This window comes from Erithacus rubecula (assembly GCF_903797595.1).
Source record: "Erithacus rubecula genome assembly, chromosome: 23".
Classification (NCBI taxonomy): Eukaryota; Metazoa; Chordata; class Aves; order Passeriformes; family Muscicapidae; genus Erithacus; species Erithacus rubecula.
In genome coordinates, this window is record NC_136675.1 from 6,159,469 (window position 1) to 6,177,367 (window position 17,899).

The window sequence follows — 17,899 nt, forward strand, 5'->3', positions numbered from 1 at the left end:
GACAAACACAATGCAAGTTTATTCCTTTATTGATAAATGTTTCCCAAACTTTCCAAACTGGTTTGGTTCAATTAAACACAAACTCACAAAAATACTTCCAGCCTAAAATCCTCAACGTCCTCTTTAGAAGACACAAGGGGCAGCTCTGTTCTGGCAAAGGAAAAGCTTGCAAACCCCTCCCAGATTGTGGTTTTGGAAACCTTGAGCTTCAGAGTTGGCTTTTTAAATAAGATTTTTTAAGATTAATTTACAAAATGCAATATAACTATGTGATACAATGCATGGCCTTGAGATCTGCAGGGCAGTGAAGGATCTTCAAACATTTTGAGCTGATGAATAGGAAGGGGTTATTTGGCTTCTTTGTATCCTAGAAGGGGAAAAAGGGAGAGAAGTTACTCACAGCATTCCAAGGAATATAATTGGGAAGGTACAGAGAAGCTGCTCATGGTGGTCAAATGATCAGAAATTGTTATTATTCACAAAAAAACTCCCAGTGAAAATAAGAATATTCATTGTTCTTCACCAGCTGGTGACAAACAGCATCACAAAGTTCTGGAGATGGCAATTCCAGGAAACCAACAGAAAAATGGATCATGAAAAACAGCAAGAGGCATCCCAAGAATCGAAATTTTATTCATAAATTAAACAAGAGCCAGCTCCAAACACAGGTGACACCATTTGTGTGCACAGACCCACCCAGTGCAACATTTCCAACATTTTTTATTTCCTGAAGGCAGGTGGTTTCCAGGATGAGGAATGGGCACTGAGAGCCTCTTCAGCCTCCAAATCACCAGAGCTCCTGGTGGCTGTTTCCCAGATTTGCAGTTCCACAAGACTCATCCCCAGCATGTCAAGGACTTCAACATCATCTTTAGATCCCTTAAATGAACCTCAGAATGAATATTTTTAAAGTATTCTGCTGGGAGAAACCACATTAGGAGTTTTTTGTTGTTGAAGAGTGGATTGTAAACAGCTAAGTCCTGATCATGACCCACATGAATTGTTCACTAACAACTTTTATTTACTGATGTGTTTTATTGACTGATTCTGGAAGCTTTCCACTGAAGCTGAGGACTGAGAACTCACCAGTTATCCTGGTTCAAGAGGTAGCAGCAACCACACCCACTTTTTGGGCAGCTTCTTTCTTGGCTTGGTGAGCCTGCAGCACTGCCACAGCCTCCTCCACCTGGGGGACACAAATCCAGTGAGATTTTCTGATTTTTCTGCCTGCTCAGACACAAAAAAAGGAGCAGAGGAGCTCACCTTGGAGCGGAGGGACTCAGGAGATTCCAGCATGTGCAGCAGCTCTGAGTTGTCAATCTCCAGCAGCATTCCTGTGATCTTCCCTGCCAGGCTGGGGTGCATAGCTTGGATCAGAGGGAACAAACGTTCTCCTGAGAGAAAAAAGGAGTTTAGGTGGGTGAGTTTTGATTTTTGACAGCTGAAGGGATGAGAAATGATGGGGGAGCAGGGGGGGTTTTACTCACCCAGCATCTGTTTCTGCTCCTGGGGAGGGGCAGCAGCCAGCATGGAGGCTGTCAGTGGCTCCTGGCCCTGCACATGCACTGCAGGCTGGGGTGCCTGAAAAAAAGGGTTCTGAAATAAGTATGAGGCTGATTGCTTCATGTTTAGACAAATCTAAGGTGTTCACTCCTAAAACACAATCCCTGTCAAGCCTTCAGAACACCTCAGCTTCATAGAAGAGCAGGTGAAGTGCCCTTGGTTCACAAACACTCCCTGCAAGTCTTGAGCTCAAAACCCAGGAATGTCACACCATAAATATCTTACAAAAACTGGGTCAAATATCATGAGATGTTGAGAAAACCAGGTGTGGATGGTGATCTTTCTTTCTATGAGAACTTGGCAAAAAGAGAGAGACTTAAATGGCTGCAAAACAGGAACAAAGAACCAAGAAAAAATATCCTTACAGCCAGTCTGGCTACTAAAGAGCTTGTGAGTACAAGACAGATAAACCAACCAAGGTGCCCCTGGCAAAGGCACAACTGCCAGGTTTTTAAATTCCAAATTAGGACTGTCTGGGTTATAAAAGTAGCTTGAAGTTTCTATAAAAATACTTCAGTTGCATGTGAAAGTGCAGGGATTGCCCAGCCCAGCCCCTGGTGGTACCTGCAGAGGTTGGACACCTGGGTGTGGGCTACGAACACTTGAGGCATATTTGTAAGGAGGGACAGCCCTGGGAGCAGGGGCAGCTACAGGAGGACGAGGAGCCAAATTCTGTGCTGCTGTGCCAACACCTGCAAAGGAAGGAGAACACTGTGACAAAAGCCTGCAGCAACATGTAAACAAGTTGGGATGTCTGGTTTTAATTGTGAATTTAAACTATGCTCTGCATGGTGATAGTTCTTTAGAAAGCAAAGTGTAGCTGGCTACTTCAGGAAGGGGTTGTTCTCCCTAGAACCAATCCATAGATTTTATACCTTTTGCTTTACATCTGATCATTGGAAAAAAAACCTTGCTCTGCAAGCAAAACCCATAAGCTACAGAGATTTTTTTTTGAGTGGTGTTGCAGAGGTGTAGAGATGAGTTCAAACCAGTGAAGAACCCATCTGGATTTCCACTGCTGTGCTGTAGCACCAAGAGCCCCCAGACCTGCACTGCACAGCAAGGAACAGGGGAGATGCAAGTGCTGGCTCTGCTCTTTTCACACATCCCAGCTCTGACACCAGTAGTGCTGGAGTCAGTGAGTCAGGGGTCTCTGAAAAATTCACAGAGACATCAGAGTGCAGGGATTGAGTAAGTCTTAGAGGGAGTTCTGATGTTTTTAGTGAGTAAAAGGTCTGGATTCCACAGTAGTAGCTTGTGTTCTAATGAAGGTTGCAAACATGTTGATATCTTCAGGCTCCAAGCCCACAGCTGTAGACAGGACTTAAACATAGTAAGAGTTATAGTAAGAATATTGCTCACATTTCTTAGAACAAGATAGATTGTATGTGTAGTTCTATACATAACCTAATGTGCTAAGAAACTAGAATTCTAATAGGTTAAGGAGAGGTGATCTGACATGCACCTTAGCTTATTGGAAAAATGCTATTAAGACAATGTATTGGGAGAGTTGTTGCTTTTAGCTATTGGCTTTTGCCAGGGTTTCTAACCATTGGCTTACTTCCACTGCATTTGCTAGCTGCTTTGCCATTGCTTGTCTGTGTAGTGTTGAGACTGATGGGCTTTGGGACAAGGTGGGCTTTGGGACAAATAACCTTTTTACCAATTAGCTGCTTCGCTTATTTAGAAGATTACCCGACAACTAAGAGCCTAAGAGCTCAGATCCTATAGAGCACCTGGGGGTCAGAAAGAGCCCCCACACAGCAGAAGACAGGTGTGCAGAGCATCCTCCTCCCTCCCAGAGGAGGGGAAAGGCCAGGAGCAGTGAGTGTCTCTTACCAACTCTCTGTGCAGCAGCGGGGAGGCCGCGGGCGGCGCTGGCGGGGGGCAGGTGGCGCAGGGCCGGTCGCGGCCCCGACTGGCGCACGGCACTGGGCATCCCCTGGAACCCTGAGGATGCAACCAGGGGAAAAGCTCAACAGCTGGCAAGGCAGGACAGGCAGCTCAAGGATGCAAGAGAATCCTTGATGGCAAGGATCAGAGAATCTGCTGAGTATTGGATGTACAAGGATCAGAGTGCAGCTCATGATTGTTCCCATAAAGGAAAGAGTTAATTGTTCCTGTTGGGAAGTGCAGCCCCCCCCCAAAGGGATCTACAACCAAAACAGCCTCTGGCACTCTCACCTTGAGGTCTCCCTCCTTGCTGCCATCGTGGGTTGGGTCTCATCTGTGTCATTTGGTTGGGTGCATAGTAAGTGGGTCTGCTCTGAGCCTGGAGGAAGATCAGATAAACTCAGAGACAACATCCAAGTGCATCACAAACATTGTTTCCAACACTCAGCTTGGATTAAGAGAACAGGCAGCTGGCAAATCACAGAATTAACACCACTGCTGCACCCCCTCATTAGGAACTGTTGCTTACAGGCATTAAGGAAGGCTCAGTGATATGAAACAGGATAAAAAAACCCCAGAGCAGCTCACCTGGGGCACGGCAGGCATGAAATACCCTCCAGCAGCAGGCTGGAACTGGTTGATGATGGTGTTGGCAGGCAAGGCCCTCATGCCAGCAATACGTTGCATGTACTGGTTGGTGAGATGAGCCTTCCTCTCCTCCTTCCTCTGGGCCAGTGCCACATAGAGGGGCTTGGAGCCCACGATGCGCCCGTTCATCTCTGTCACAGCTTTGGTGGCCTCCTCTGGAGAGGAAAAGCAGACAAAGCCAAACCCTTTGCTCCGTCCATCTTCCAGCATCACCTGCAGTGAAGATCAATTGCTAATGCAGTACCAGTACAACTGAGCTGGAGAATGTGGTTTTGTTAGGTTTTAGGTAGGATGTAACTTGTTGCAGAGGTGTAGAGACAGGTTCTCATGAAGAGTCACCTGTCTGGATTTGCTCTGCGTTGCTGTCAGCACCATGTGTCCCCAGGCCCACACTGCACAGTAAGGAATGGGAAAGATTTGGTGCAGTTCTAAATGCACAAAGTGACACTTCATGCTTATCACCTCAAGCATGTTTGAAACTTCCTGCCTCCCCTTTTGGGAAGAAAATGAAGTTTTCAGTGAAATCCCACTATTTACTAGCCAAGGTGTTTTCAGAATCACAATAATTACAAGTTAAGCTCCTTAATCCCATGTCAGACAACAATCCCTTCTTCAGGCTTCAAAATCCAAGTATCCCCCAAATCCCACAGTACCTTGGCACTTGTTATTGACCCAAAAGGTGAGAACTCCTTCCTCAGTTTTTCATCATCTATAGTGTCATCTAGGTTTTTAATGTACAGGTTAACACCCTGGAAGGGAGAGAACAGCATGAAATTCACATTAAAAAAAAAAAAAAAAAATTAAAAAGAGAAATCTTAAGCACATCAACTGTTACCCATCTGCCAGAGCTGCAATTTATCTGAAAACTCTTAATTTAGCATTGTGTTCCTTCCACACCACCCAAAGCTGAAGGTGGTACATGTTGCAAAGGCGTAGGGACAAGTCCCACAGTGGTGAAAGGGAGCTTGTCTGGATTTCCTCTGCTTTCCTGTGGCACCATCACATGTCCCCAGCCCAGCACTGCACCTCAGGGACTGGGGGAGTTTCAGATGCCACCTGACACAACCCAGTTCTGCCACAAATGACACAGAGCAGTGCAGAGTTGTGCTGTGTCTTCCCATCCCTCCAGGGATCCCCACTTGAAAGTCAAGGGGACTTCATGCCTGTTGTCTCACACTCCCCTAAATCATTTAATACCAAGATTAAGCCCCTGATGCCCCCTTTGCCACCAAATTCCACAGAGACACCTCTGTGTTTTAACCCAACAACTGGAAATTCCTTCAAGAGGCCAGAAACAATGCTTAAATTGAGAAAATAAACAGATTATTCACCTGGTACCTGCTGAGTCTCTCCTGTTTTAGCTGTTCAAACCTTCTTTTCAGCTCTGCCTGGCGCTCAGCCTTCTTCTGTGCTCTGCCCACAAACAGCATTTTCCCATTCATGTCCTTCCCATTCATTTCTTCCACTGCCTGCACAGAGGGTGCAAGAGGAAACTCTCAGCTGCTGCAGCAGGACAGCCCCTGATCCTGTCAGAACAGGACTGCCCAGAGCTGACATTGTGGCCCTGCATGTCAGTCAATAAATCAGAGTTTGCACGTTACCTTTGCACTCTTCCTGTTACCAGGCTCAATAAAGACAAGCTGAAGTTATCACACAGATCAAGCTGCCACGCCATAGAGTTAACTTGGAAATTCATCCCCACCCTTTCTTGTAATTAAAACTACATTTTAACAAGCATTCTGCTTAGAAGAGATCATTTTGGAGCAATGTTCTCAGTTTAGGTGCTCTCCTCCTCCTTCAGCTCTGCACTGTAGTATTTCTTCAGCAATTAACACTCTTGATTATACCACTGCACTCTGTGTGGATCTAGGAAACTGGAGGAATGCCAAGTTACCCTTGAATGTCAAGTTAATAAGATGCAAAAGGTTTCCAAGTCCCCACATCTAGGAGAGGCAGAATTTTCTTCCATTTCAAAAACAGGCTCCCAAGTTAAACCAAGTTTTTCCTCTCTGAAATTATCCAAGCAACATAAAAGTTGGTCTTACCTTGTTGGCTTCTTCATGCTTTTCAAAGCTTACAAAGCCAAAGCCTTTGGATTTTCCAGTAGGGTCTGTCATCACTTTAACACTCAGAGTTTTACCTGTCACCAAGGGACAGGGTTAATAAAATATCAAAAGTATTTCAATGTTATTAAATTCCATATGATAGCTCCAGTCCTCAGCCTTAAAGTGACCCAGGTAGGGACTCCAAAGTAGCACTCAAACTATCATATTTCATGAAATTCACAGCCTCAATAAAAATATTTCTGTATTTACCATATTTGCCAAAGAGCTCCTTTAGTCTTTCATCATCCATATCATCCCCAAAGTTTTTTATGTAGACATTGGTGAATTCCTTTGCCTTGGCTCCCAGCTCAGCCTCCCTCTCTTTACGAGACTTGAATCTCCCAACAAATCTGTAAGATAAAAAAAAAACCAACAAAATCCCAATAAACAGATAGGTTTCCAGAGAGGGAAAAAATGTGTGACTTGTGGCAAGGCAAAAAAAAAAAAACAACCCAAAAATGAGTGTGCAGTAGGAGCTGGGAATGGGGATAAGAAAGGGTGACAGCAGAGGACAACAATCAGGCCACAGACCAACCAGAAAAATCACCTGAGCTGTGGCTGGCCAAGGAGCCCCAGAGGCCCTGGGCAGAACCCACCCCAGCCCGCTCGCACAGGTGGCAAACCAGGCTCGGCCAGGGAAACCCCCCAGTCCTGGAATGGAGGGGTAGCAGGCCATGGCTTGGGCAGGGTCACTCACCAGCCCTGGAGTGGAGAGGTGGCAGGCCAAGGCTTGGGCCAGGAGAACCAGTGCCTTGTGTGTCCCTGTTAATACCGAGATGCATCCCGGAGCATGTGAGCGCTGCTGCTGCCGCCTGTGACACTCACACTTTGCGGTCGTTGAGCAGCATGCCGTTCATCTTCTCGATGGCCCTATCGGCCGCGTCCTGCGTCTCAAAGTGCACAAAGGCGTAGCCCTTAGAGCCATTCTCATCACACACCACCTGGGGATGGAGCAAAGGCAGCTGTCAGATCCCTCCTCTGCAGGGGACAGCGCTGAAAATGAGTGGCTCAGGTTATAACGTACAGATGTGCCCAAAATCTGTGTGCTGTCACCATCTGCTGAAAACAGGGGCAGTGATCCTTATCTCTGTGGGAGATATCTGCTGTTAATGGGCCAGCTGTTAAAAACCAGTGGGGCAGTGATCCTCATCTCTGTGGGAGATATCTGCTGTTAATGGGCTAGCTGTTAAAAACCAGTGGGGTAGTGATCTTTATTTCCTTAGGAGATATCTGCTGTTAATGGGCCAGCTGTTAAACCAGATAAGGCAGAGATCCTTATCTCTGTGGGAGATATCTGCTGTTAATGGGCCAGCTGGTAAAGAAAAAAAAAACAGGCGGGGCAGTGATCCTTATCTCTGTGGGAAATATCTCCTGTTAATGGGCCAGCTATTAATAACCAGTGGGGCAGTGATCTTTATTTCCTTGGGAGGTATCTCCTGTTAATGGGCCAGCTGTTAAAAACCACATGGGAAGTGATCTTTATTTCCTTGGGATATATCTTCTGTTAATGAGTCATCTGTTAAACCAGGTAGTGCAGTGATCCTGATTTCTGTGGGAGATATCCTCTGCTAATGGACCAGCTGTTAAAAGCCAGATAGGGCAAAGTTCTTTATCTTTTCCATCCTTCCTCCAGGAGATATCTCCTGTTACTGGGCCATTGAATCCCACTGCATGACTGATAAAATTCGGACTTTTGGGTTTGTTCTTTGTAATACTGCATTTCTATTTTAATTTTTCTAATAAAGAACTGTTATTCCTAATTCCCATATCTCTGCCTGAGAGCCCCTCAATTTCAAAATCATAATAATTTGGAAGGAGGGGGTTTACATTCTCCATTTCAAAGAAAAGCTTTTGCCTTTATTGGCAGATGCCTGTCCTTCAAACCAGGACACTTTCCCATGACCCATCCTCCCTCCAGGAGATATCTCCTGTTAATGGTCATTGAGTCCCAGTGCATGACTGATAAAATTATATCATCCTATTGGGAGATGCTCCACCCAGGGGGAGGAGCCAAACATTTCCTACCCAGGTAAAAACTGAGATTTGGAACAGCAAGGCAGTCCTTACTCACTGGTTTCTAGAGGATAAGAGCTACCAGACCTTTCTACAGGATCACTACTTCAACAAGACCACTTCATCTGGACTGCTACCACCACACTAACCAGTGGGGTGTCAGGCTGTATTCTGACTGTCAGTGGTTTTTCTTGTGCTATTGCATGTGTTTTATTTTTCTCTCTTTTCCTATTAAATTGTATTTCTGACTTGAAGTCTCTCACTGGTTTTGCTTCCAAAACCATTACAATGAGTTACTGCCAAGGGGCAGCACCAGGCAGTCACCAGCTGCATGTTATTCCTGCACTTCATAACCAAATCTGATGTAATTTCAGCAATCCCTGAGATTTTGGTCAACTCTGCCTTTCAGGGATTCTGTTTTTAAAACCAAGGTTTGATTTCTCTAGGTACCATTCTTTTAAAGAGTTGGACTTGGTGAACCTTGTGTGCCCTGTAGAACACTGGGATAAAGCTTGTCCTGAGCAGGGAATAACAATCCCAACACACAGCTGTGTTCACAGAGATATTGTGGAATTTAGGTTTGAAGTTTGGGGTGGAAAATCAATTTTGGAATAACACCCAGCACCTCCCTGCCCACAATGGAGCCTGACTCATGCTATGCTGATTTATGGGTTTTTTTCAGAATATTCTGTGATTCTGCTCTTTACACTTAATAAAAAGTGTCCCTTTCACTAACCACAATCCAATCTCTGATCATATCCCCACCCTAAAAGAACTGGACAACGTAACCACATCTCACCTTGCAGGACAAAATGTTTCCAAAGGCAGAGAATGTGTCATAAAGTGCCTTGTTATCAATGGATTTATCCAGGTTCTTGATGAAGACATTCCCAACCCCTGATTTCCTCAGGGAAGGGTCCCTCTGAGACCACATGATGCGAATGGGTTTCCCTTTGATCACATCAAAATTCATGGTGTCGAGAGCTCGCTCAGCTGCAAGAGAAGCCAAGATGAGTTTTCTGGGGTTGGTTAAAAAAAAATAAAGGTTTCCAGTGGGTGGGTGATCTTCTTCTCTGAATTTTGCTCAGCTCATGGAGGTATCTGGGGTATTATGAGGGGTGATCGATGACTTTTAACTCAATGTTTCAAGAGAAGTCTTTGGTAAAAGGTTACATAGATTTTAAATTTATATTATAGTAATACATTCACCACATCAGCAAAATGGATACTAAAATGCCTGGCTTATTAGCTATATTCTGAATTATTATAAAGGTAAATCACTCCACCCAAAGAAGGAAAGGAAAAACAGGAAGCTCTGGTTAAAAAAAAATTTTAAAAGGAAGTAAAAAAAGTGACTGTGTGGCTGCTTTTCTTTTCATGAAGCTCACATCTCCCCATCCTCATTTCTATTCAGAGAGGAGAGAAGGATCATCTCCCTGTCAGGTCAGGGAAAATGTGCATGAACACATGGCTGGCTGTGAGGACATGAGTCAGCCTCTACATAACTTATGTGGCCAAAAAATGATTGTGAAGTTGCTCAAGTTGCTAAAGATGACAAGAGAATTGAGAAAATTCTGGGGGGAGGGGGGAAAGGTCTGTTCAGCCCATCTGATTAACAGGGAAGTGTTTCTCTAAACTCTCCAACTCCAGCACTGTCATTCTAACCCCCCCTCCACGAGGTTATTTCTGCTGCCTGCTGGTGTATAAAAAGGATCATTACATACACACATCAGGATCTTGTTCATAAAATTGAGATGCTTGCAGTGTTCTGTGCCAGAAAACACTCCCAGCATGGAGCAAGGAGAGAAGAAAGAAAAACTCTCAATTCCCAGCATGGAATGGGCAAAGAGATGTGCATTAAAATCAAGGAAAATTAACAGGGCAGAACCCAAGTTTTCCAAACTTGTTTGGCTCAGTTCTCCCAGGCCACCTTCACCCTGTGGTATTTGCTGATTAGATTTCAGGAAGAGAAAATTTAAGGGAAAGACTGATCTGAACACCTTGCACATGATTTGGCACATTCAGTCTGAGTAACTACTCAGCATGTCCCAAAACTACCTCCAGGAATTCCAGTGGAATCTTGCCCAACCCAGCACCTTCCACTAATGCATGGAAGTTTCTCAGAATTTTTCATATGCATTGAAATGTGTTTTTTTTTTGGTTCTTGCTGCTTTTTAAATTGAACTGTGACCATCACTGTTCTCCCCACACACAAATCCAGTTGGGAACAAGCTCTGCTTGAGGAAAAAACACAATTGAAGGACTCCAACAGCTCTGTTTAGACCCAGGTGTTAAACACAATTAACTGCCAGGCTATAATGACTCCTCAGCTGCTGCTCCAAGTCCATGCAGGCCAGGTTCCTCCTGCAGTCCTTTCCTAGTGTAGGCAGCTCAGCAGGCACCCAGTGCAGCTCAAATTTGGCAGTATTTATTTATAGCAAGCAGAGGTCCTGCAGAAGCATGTGCTGGCAAAGGCACAAACTGGGTGGATAACACCATTTGCAGCAGGAATAGGCTCCTGCTGGAAGGTGATAACCAGGGGGTTTACAAAGCCACCACCCAGCTCCAGAGCAGTTTGGAAGCTCCTCTCTGTTCTTCCAAGCCCCCTGAGCAGATATTATTGCACTGCTCTTTCAACAGGTTGTTACTGTTCCACTCTATTATTATACAGGAGCTTGAAATCCTCCCAGACACTTCTGGTGAAAGCCCTACATGGATTCCCCGAGGGATGTGTGCCACACCCACAGGTGGAAATGCAACCCCACTACAGCAGGACCTCAGAAAACCTGTAAGGGATCTGCAGGATTCTGTGAATGACTCACACCAAGCACATCTGATTCATTTCCTTCATCTGAGCAAACACCTTCTCATTTTCTTCTATTTAAGCCACAAAGCTTCAGCCATTTCAGTTCCTGTATCTGTTTCTCTCCCACTGGTTCCTGTCATGCTTCCAGCAGACTCAAGTGCAGCTCATACAGAACATTAAACACACTCACAGCCCCTTTCAGGCTTCCTTTTCATTCCCTTTCTGGGTGGGGAGAGCACCTGAACACTCACTGCAGTTTGCCTCAGGCCTCAAGAGTAATTAAACTCCCTTGCAGATGCAGAATTAACACAATGATGGGATTAGTGGCTGTGGTTTGTGCAGCGTGAAGACTGATAACCAACCTCACACCCCAAGATTTACCCACACAACAAACTCCACACAAGGAGTTTTATTCTCATCAAACCTCTGGGCTCTCACTTAAGATCACTGAGAAAAAAAGCCCTGACATGAAAGCACACAGTGCAAATTTAGCCACTTATTTTTTATAAAAGAGATGGCTCATACTCAAAAGAATTAAATTCCTTAATCGCTGAGGTTGTAACAAAATGTTGCTGCAATGAAACTTCAAGATTTGCCTCACACAGCTCGTCCTTTACAGTCTTCAAGGAGAACAGATAAGTTTATCTCTACTTTTCTACAAAAAAACACAGCCTGGGATTCTCCTTAGCTTGGGAAATATTCTGTTTTTTCTACACTTTCAGAACACCTTATCTCTGCAGCCAAACTGAAGTTTCTCTGCTTCATTACCCTGAGTTGTCATTTAGTGACTGTCAATATTTGGAATTCAATTGCATGGAACGCATGAAAAGAGAAATTTACTTGTTGAGTTTGTTTTCTTTCCCTTCTTCACAGTCAAAAAGAATAAATATTAACAACCACTGCTGAGCCTGAAGTAGCCAGAACTTTGAAGTGTTTCTTTACCCTGCCTATCACAGCATGACAGGCTCAGAATTCAGCATTCCCTGGTTACTACAGCAAGGAACTGCAATCAAAACCAGCAGAGCTCATTTTCCCTAAAAATAACCTCTCTGCAGCAGACTGCTGCCTGTCAGACAATGCCTGTCCAGCATCACTCCAGCAGCTAAAAAAATGGAAAGGAGAACATAATTTTTGGCCCAGTTTGGACACAGGAACCTGGAAGTGCAGAGTATGTTTATGATGTGACAGCATGACCCTGAAATGGGGAAGAGTTCTGGCTGCTTGATTTGCTCTGTGGACACAGGTGCAGAGTCCTGCTTTAGAACAAAAAAAAAAGAAAAGTTAAAACATTGCTTTCTTCATATTTACAAAGCCCTCACCCTTCTACAAAAGGTGCCAGGGAAATGCAAACTATCATTTATCAACCTTTTTAACACCTACTAGCAGTTCAAAAAGTACAAAGTGTCCACAAGAAATGTGCAGAGCACAAAACCTCCTGATTACTGTAAGCACCTACTCCCAACCATAAATCCAACCAGATTCCCACACTGCTCCCCTCAGCTTTTCTCAGATTTAGTGGGATGAATCTCAAGTGCATTTCTGATTATGCATTCCTGGAAGAAAACACACAATCCCTCCTCCTCTCAGGAAGCCTCATGCAGGCAAGTGCCACCTTAAAAACAATCCAAATTTTTGCATTTTACAACAAAAATTACATTCTTCATAATTACATTCATTTAGGAGAGACCACAACCCTCTTCAAACTATCTGTCCATGTCCTGCTGCATTACATGGAGTGCAGCACCTGGGTTTGTATTTATGGAGGGTAACACGCTGCAGTTTGACGGGAGAAAAATCAGAAATTCACATCTCTTCATGAGGGCAGGAGCAGTTTGATTATTTCCCTGTCCCGATATTCACTCAATGATTGGCTTTAAACCACTTGACCTTCTAAGACCCACCAGTAACAAGACACCACCTACTTGTTCCAAGTATCACTTCAAGTCCAGGAGTTTCCTAAAATGTCTGCTGCCTCCCCAGCAGCCCAGAATGGTGCAACCTCCCCTGAAATCCCTGCCTATTTATTACCATAAAAGATTATCTTGGAATATATTGGGAAGGCCCCCATTTGTAAGAGGTGCAGAATGTTTAGGACCACTATGAGATCACTCTTCTCTGCTTTGAGAGAACTTTATCTACACTTCTGCACCCTGTATCTCCACAAAATTTATCTAATCCAAGCTGGAGTTCCTTCCTGGCTTTGTTTTTTGCTGCTTGTTTTTATTTCTCTGCTCCTACAAAAGGAGATCATAGCCTAAGGAAGGCAGGTGAGCTGGGCTAACTTTGTTCAGCACATAAATGGAGCAAGGTGGTTTTGTAAGAGGCACTCAGGGCAGGATGTGACCACAAATTCAGGCTCTGAGAATCTTTAAAATGCAAATACACTGCCCTCCAAAAAAAAACAAATGCTTTTTTGGGAGTGCCACGAATGAGAAATTATGCAGTGGGGTGCAAATCAGCTTTTAATCAGCATGACAAGGAAAGTGCTCAATCAGATCAGTCCAAACAAATGGAAGGAACTGCCCTGGGGGAGGAGAGAAACTGCAAAAATGTTAAGTAAGAAAACCTACTACGAACTAAAGGAAAAGTTTGCATGTTGCTGAAGTCTGTGCTGCTGTGAACTGATTGTGAATTCAAGGGAAAATCTCACTCTCATCTCTACTTGGATGCCTGTATCAGGCAGAGATGTTGTTAAACCCCAGCACGGAGCAGTAAACTTGCAGCAGTCAGCAGGCAGAGCTCTGAAAATTGGGGCAGAAAACGCTGACCCATTTTCCTTCCAGAAAAGGCATGTTCCAAAATGACCTCTCCTGTCCCACCTTTCACGTGCTGCTTCAGCTGTGCAACACCTGGCTTTGAGCAGGAAACAAAGTGTGAAAAAAAAAGAGTCTGGCAAGAGCAAAGCCAGTGTGGGTTCTGCACATGAGACAATCTGGTTTCCCAAAGTGTTTTATTTCACTTTAAAGCAAGAATATCACTCCCTAAACTAGGAGGCACATCCAGCTGCTTGGACACAGCAGATATTAAAGTATTGAACTGGGAGTGTGTGGAACAGCCAGAGGATCAGCAGCTTAACTGATCTCAAGCAGGGCTGACTATTCTGAACTTTCTCTGCCAGGACTGGCTGCACCAATCCCCACAGAAACAGCCCCAAAATGAAAGGAAACCCAGCAATTATTATCCTGTGAGAGGAACAAACACAAATCTCCTAAATCTGGTAGCAGGGCAAAAAACAGACCCGTCTGAAAAAAAAATGTTAGTACATTCGCAGAGCATTTTACCAAGCAGTAAAAAACCACTCCTGTTGGAAAAAAGACTCACGCTGTAAAGTGCTACACAGCAACACATGGAGGGAGGGGGGGGAAAAAACGATGAAAAATAAAGGGAAAAAAACCAAACCATGTGGTTGCAATTGTCACTTACCATCTGCGGGCTGCTGGAAGTTGACATAAGCATAGCCCAGGGAGCGGCGGGTGATCATATCCCTGCAGACCCGAATGGACAGCACGGGCCCGGCCGGGCTGAACTTCTCATAGAGCATGGCCTCGGTGATATCGGGGTGCAGGTCCCCCACGTACAGCGAGGCCATGGGGTAACTGCTGGCCGCCGTGTTCATCTTCCCCTCGGCGCTCGCAAGCGCTTTTTGCACTCGGGGGGGGGGTTTGTCAAGTCAAGCTGTTTATAAATATTGATTCTAAGGGAGAAGCTTGGGGGTTGTGCAAGCTTGAAAAGCAACAAAAACAACTCAATCCTTTTGGAGAGCAGGGATGGGATCCAAAATTCACACTCCGGCTGGTGAGGCAAAAACCTCTTAAAACCTCAACGTCTCTTTTTTTTCTTTTTTTTTTTTTTTTTTTGCTTCGACTTAAGCCCGGATTCTGCAGAGCGGCGGCCCGTTGATTTTTCTGAGGAAACAAAATATAAATAAATAAATAAAATATCTTACACGCATTAAATCAAGTTTGCTTTTTCTTTTTTTTTTTTTTTTCTTTTTAAACCGGCTGGGCTAGATAACCTAAAGCTATTATAAATAAACGCCAGCGGTCGTGGCGGCGCGGCGCGCGGCGGCCTGAGGGCAGGCGGGCAGGGCGCGGCCGCCTCCGCCGCGCTCCCCCGAGCCCTCCCCACCCCGCAGCACCGACCCGCGGAAGTGTCAGCGGCGCCGAGCCCGACCCCAACTCACGCGGTTGCAGCCGCGGCGGGCGGAGGGGCGGCGGTTTCGGCGGGCGGCCCCTTTATAGGCGCCGCGGCGGCGCGAGTGGGCCGCGGTGCCGCCGAGAGCAGCGGCCCGGCCCGGCGCGGAGCGGCCCGCGCAGCGCGCAGCGCCCCCTAGCGGCCGGGAGGACCCCGCCGCCGCCTCCCGCCATTTCGGGGCCGCCACCGGGCAACGGGCGGTGTGGGGAATGATTAAAGGTGATCGTTGTTGGAAGTTATGTGGTATTCTTGATTAGTTTTAGGGAAGTTATGTGTAATCTTGATTAGTTTTAGGGTAGTAAAGGTGAGGAGATGCTGGAGGGGGTCCATCAAGAGTTACAAATGTCAGGAAAATGAATCCGCAAACACCAGAGGTTTATGTCCAAAAAGGAGGCAGAAGAGTTCATTTTTATTTATTAGAATAAAGGGAGAGGCCATGGGGCATTGCCCTGGGATCTCTCAGATTTTTTGGAAGTTGCAGCCTCCTTTTATCCCAATTTCCCAGCTTTTCCCTCTCTCTTTCCCCATTGCTGAGGTACTGAGAGGCTCAGACTGCCCAAACACCTGATACCTGAGATTCCCCTCTAATATACAACCCTCCCTTTTAATTTCTAATTTTTATAGAATTCATGATTTTTCCCCATCGCTTCTTTCGTCTTCCAATATCCAGTTTCATTTAACAGCAAACCTACAGTTTGTTTGTAAAGGCAAATCTCTTTCCCCATTCATCAATCAGTAGAATCCACCCCATTGTTTCTTTTCTCTCTCAGTGCTAACCTTACCTACCAGCAGATCCGAAGTTTATTTGTAAAAACAAATTTGTAATTCCTCTCACAAAGATGATTTTGGGGTCTGGAGCATCCTCATGAGGGGAACAGGTCCTGGTCAGGCTGGAGAAGGGATGGCTGAAAGGAGATCCCATAAATCCATAAAATATCTCCAAGGGGTGTCAGTGTTTCAGTGTTTCCCAGCCAGGAGCTGAAACTAAAACACAGATTTCACCTCAGCATTTAAACAGATTTAGGGACAAACAGGCAGGAGACTGGCAGAGAGATGGAACCACACAACAAACCAACCCCTTTAGAGTTTTTGGGGTTGTTTTCCCTCTTGTCCCATCATGTCTCACAGGGCAGATCAATCCCAGCATAAAACACATTAAAAAAATCTAGAGAAGCCTCCTGAGGAGAGCGAGGCCATGGGGCTGGGGCAAGCAGAGGAATGCACCAGAAGAGCAAAAAACTCCTCTGGGATCATTCTCACTGCTCCCAGCTCTGGATTTGGAGGTGTTGCTGGCAGAGGGATGAGGAGTGGTCAGAACTGGAGATGTTCCCACAACCTCCTCCTGCTCACAGCATCATTTTTCTCAAATAAACCCAAATTCCCATCATAGGCTGCCCTGGAGCAGGATCAAGAGTCCTGGTGTCTCACTGCCAGCCCCTCTTCCCAGGGTGAGGTTTAAACAGCTCCCAGCAGGAATGGGAGAAGGATTCACCCCCTCTCCAGGAGATCAGCTCCAGGGAGACCAGTAATTATCTATTTCCAGCATCTTCAGCAGAGCATAAGGACACAGCAGTGCAGGATTCAGTGGTTCACCAGTGACCTTCAGGCTGTCCTGCTAAGGGGGACTAAGATAGTCTGGTTAGCTGGGCATTGTGGCTTTTCAATTGTAAAATTGCCTTTAATTTGCTTTAAAAGCAGGATACATCATTATCATAAAAATGGGGTATGGTATCTTCCCCTTCACTACAGTGGAATAATGAAGAGTAGCAGAATAAAGGTAAAAATAGCAAAGCAAATTGTCTTGAAAATCACAAATCCTCCTCCTCCTGGTCTCAGCGTTCTCCCAGCAGCAAGGACTCACTGGTGGGATCACACCTGCCACGGTTTTGTGCTTGGTCCTTCACAGCTGGGAAATCAGGGACTGACACAGGCATGTGGCTGGGGAAGTGTTCATCTCCTGCTTTGACAGCTGAAGTCAAAACACAGCCCAGCTCCAAGAGTGTTCCACATAAAAATGCCCTTTGGCTGCTGCAGCCTCTGTGGCTGTGCTGTGAACAGCTCTGATCTGAAACATATTTAGTGACATTTGTGCTCCCTCCCAGGGGACTCTGTGCAGACAGCCACAGTGCTGTGTCCTGCTCCATCCTTTTCACATCCCCCAGATGGGCTGGGGGTGCCAAAATACCCCAGGGACCCCCTGCTCTTGGTGTCCTCATCACTCCTGGGGAGCAGCAGTACCTGAGATCCTCCCAGCTCACCTTCTCAGCTCCTTCAGCAGCACCTGGAGCAGAGGGGACATCTGTTAATGGCTTTATGTCCCCAATCCATGGTGCTCCATCATCCATCATCCATCATCCATCATCCATCATCTGTGTCTGAGCTGTGCCTCAGTCGTTGATGGGCACCCTAAAACATCACACACGGCAGCTTGTTCAGCCAAATGCTGTTCGATTTCTCCTCCACGGCTTTGGGATTGCACCAGCAGATGGCAGGGTGGGATTGCTCCACGAGCAGAAAGGAGGGAGAGCATTTCACCCAGGGCAGACAGCAGCAGAATGGAGATTAAACAGCATTTTCATACAGGGGAATTTGGGAGAGCAGGTCTCCCTCTTGGAACAGAAAGGAGGGACAGCATTTCACCCAGGGCAGACAGCAGCAGAATGGAGATAAAGCAATA

The 17,899-nt window shown here is 45.7% G+C and overlaps 1 protein-coding gene across 1 annotated transcript; it reads right to left on the reverse strand.

The window, feature by feature from the left end:
• Positions 1-11: 11 nt before the first annotated feature.
• On the reverse strand, positions 12-15,297 carry PABPC4 (poly(A) binding protein cytoplasmic 4). The gene is made up of 16 exons (XM_079325741.1): positions 15,212-15,297; positions 14,452-14,933; positions 9,022-9,215; positions 7,035-7,150; positions 6,420-6,559; positions 6,150-6,244; positions 5,436-5,573; positions 4,758-4,853; positions 4,045-4,317; positions 3,748-3,835; positions 3,403-3,513; positions 2,128-2,255; positions 1,488-1,581; positions 1,264-1,394; positions 1,087-1,186; positions 12-367 (listed from the first exon to the last, which is right to left on the reverse strand). Exons 2-15 carry the CDS (start codon positions 14,642-14,644, stop codon positions 1,100-1,102), a joined length of 1,884 nt encoding a protein of 627 aa, XP_079181867.1. The 5' UTR covers positions 14,645-14,933; positions 15,212-15,297; the 3' UTR covers positions 12-367; positions 1,087-1,099.
• Between the last annotated feature and the right edge of the window lie 2,602 nt (positions 15,298-17,899).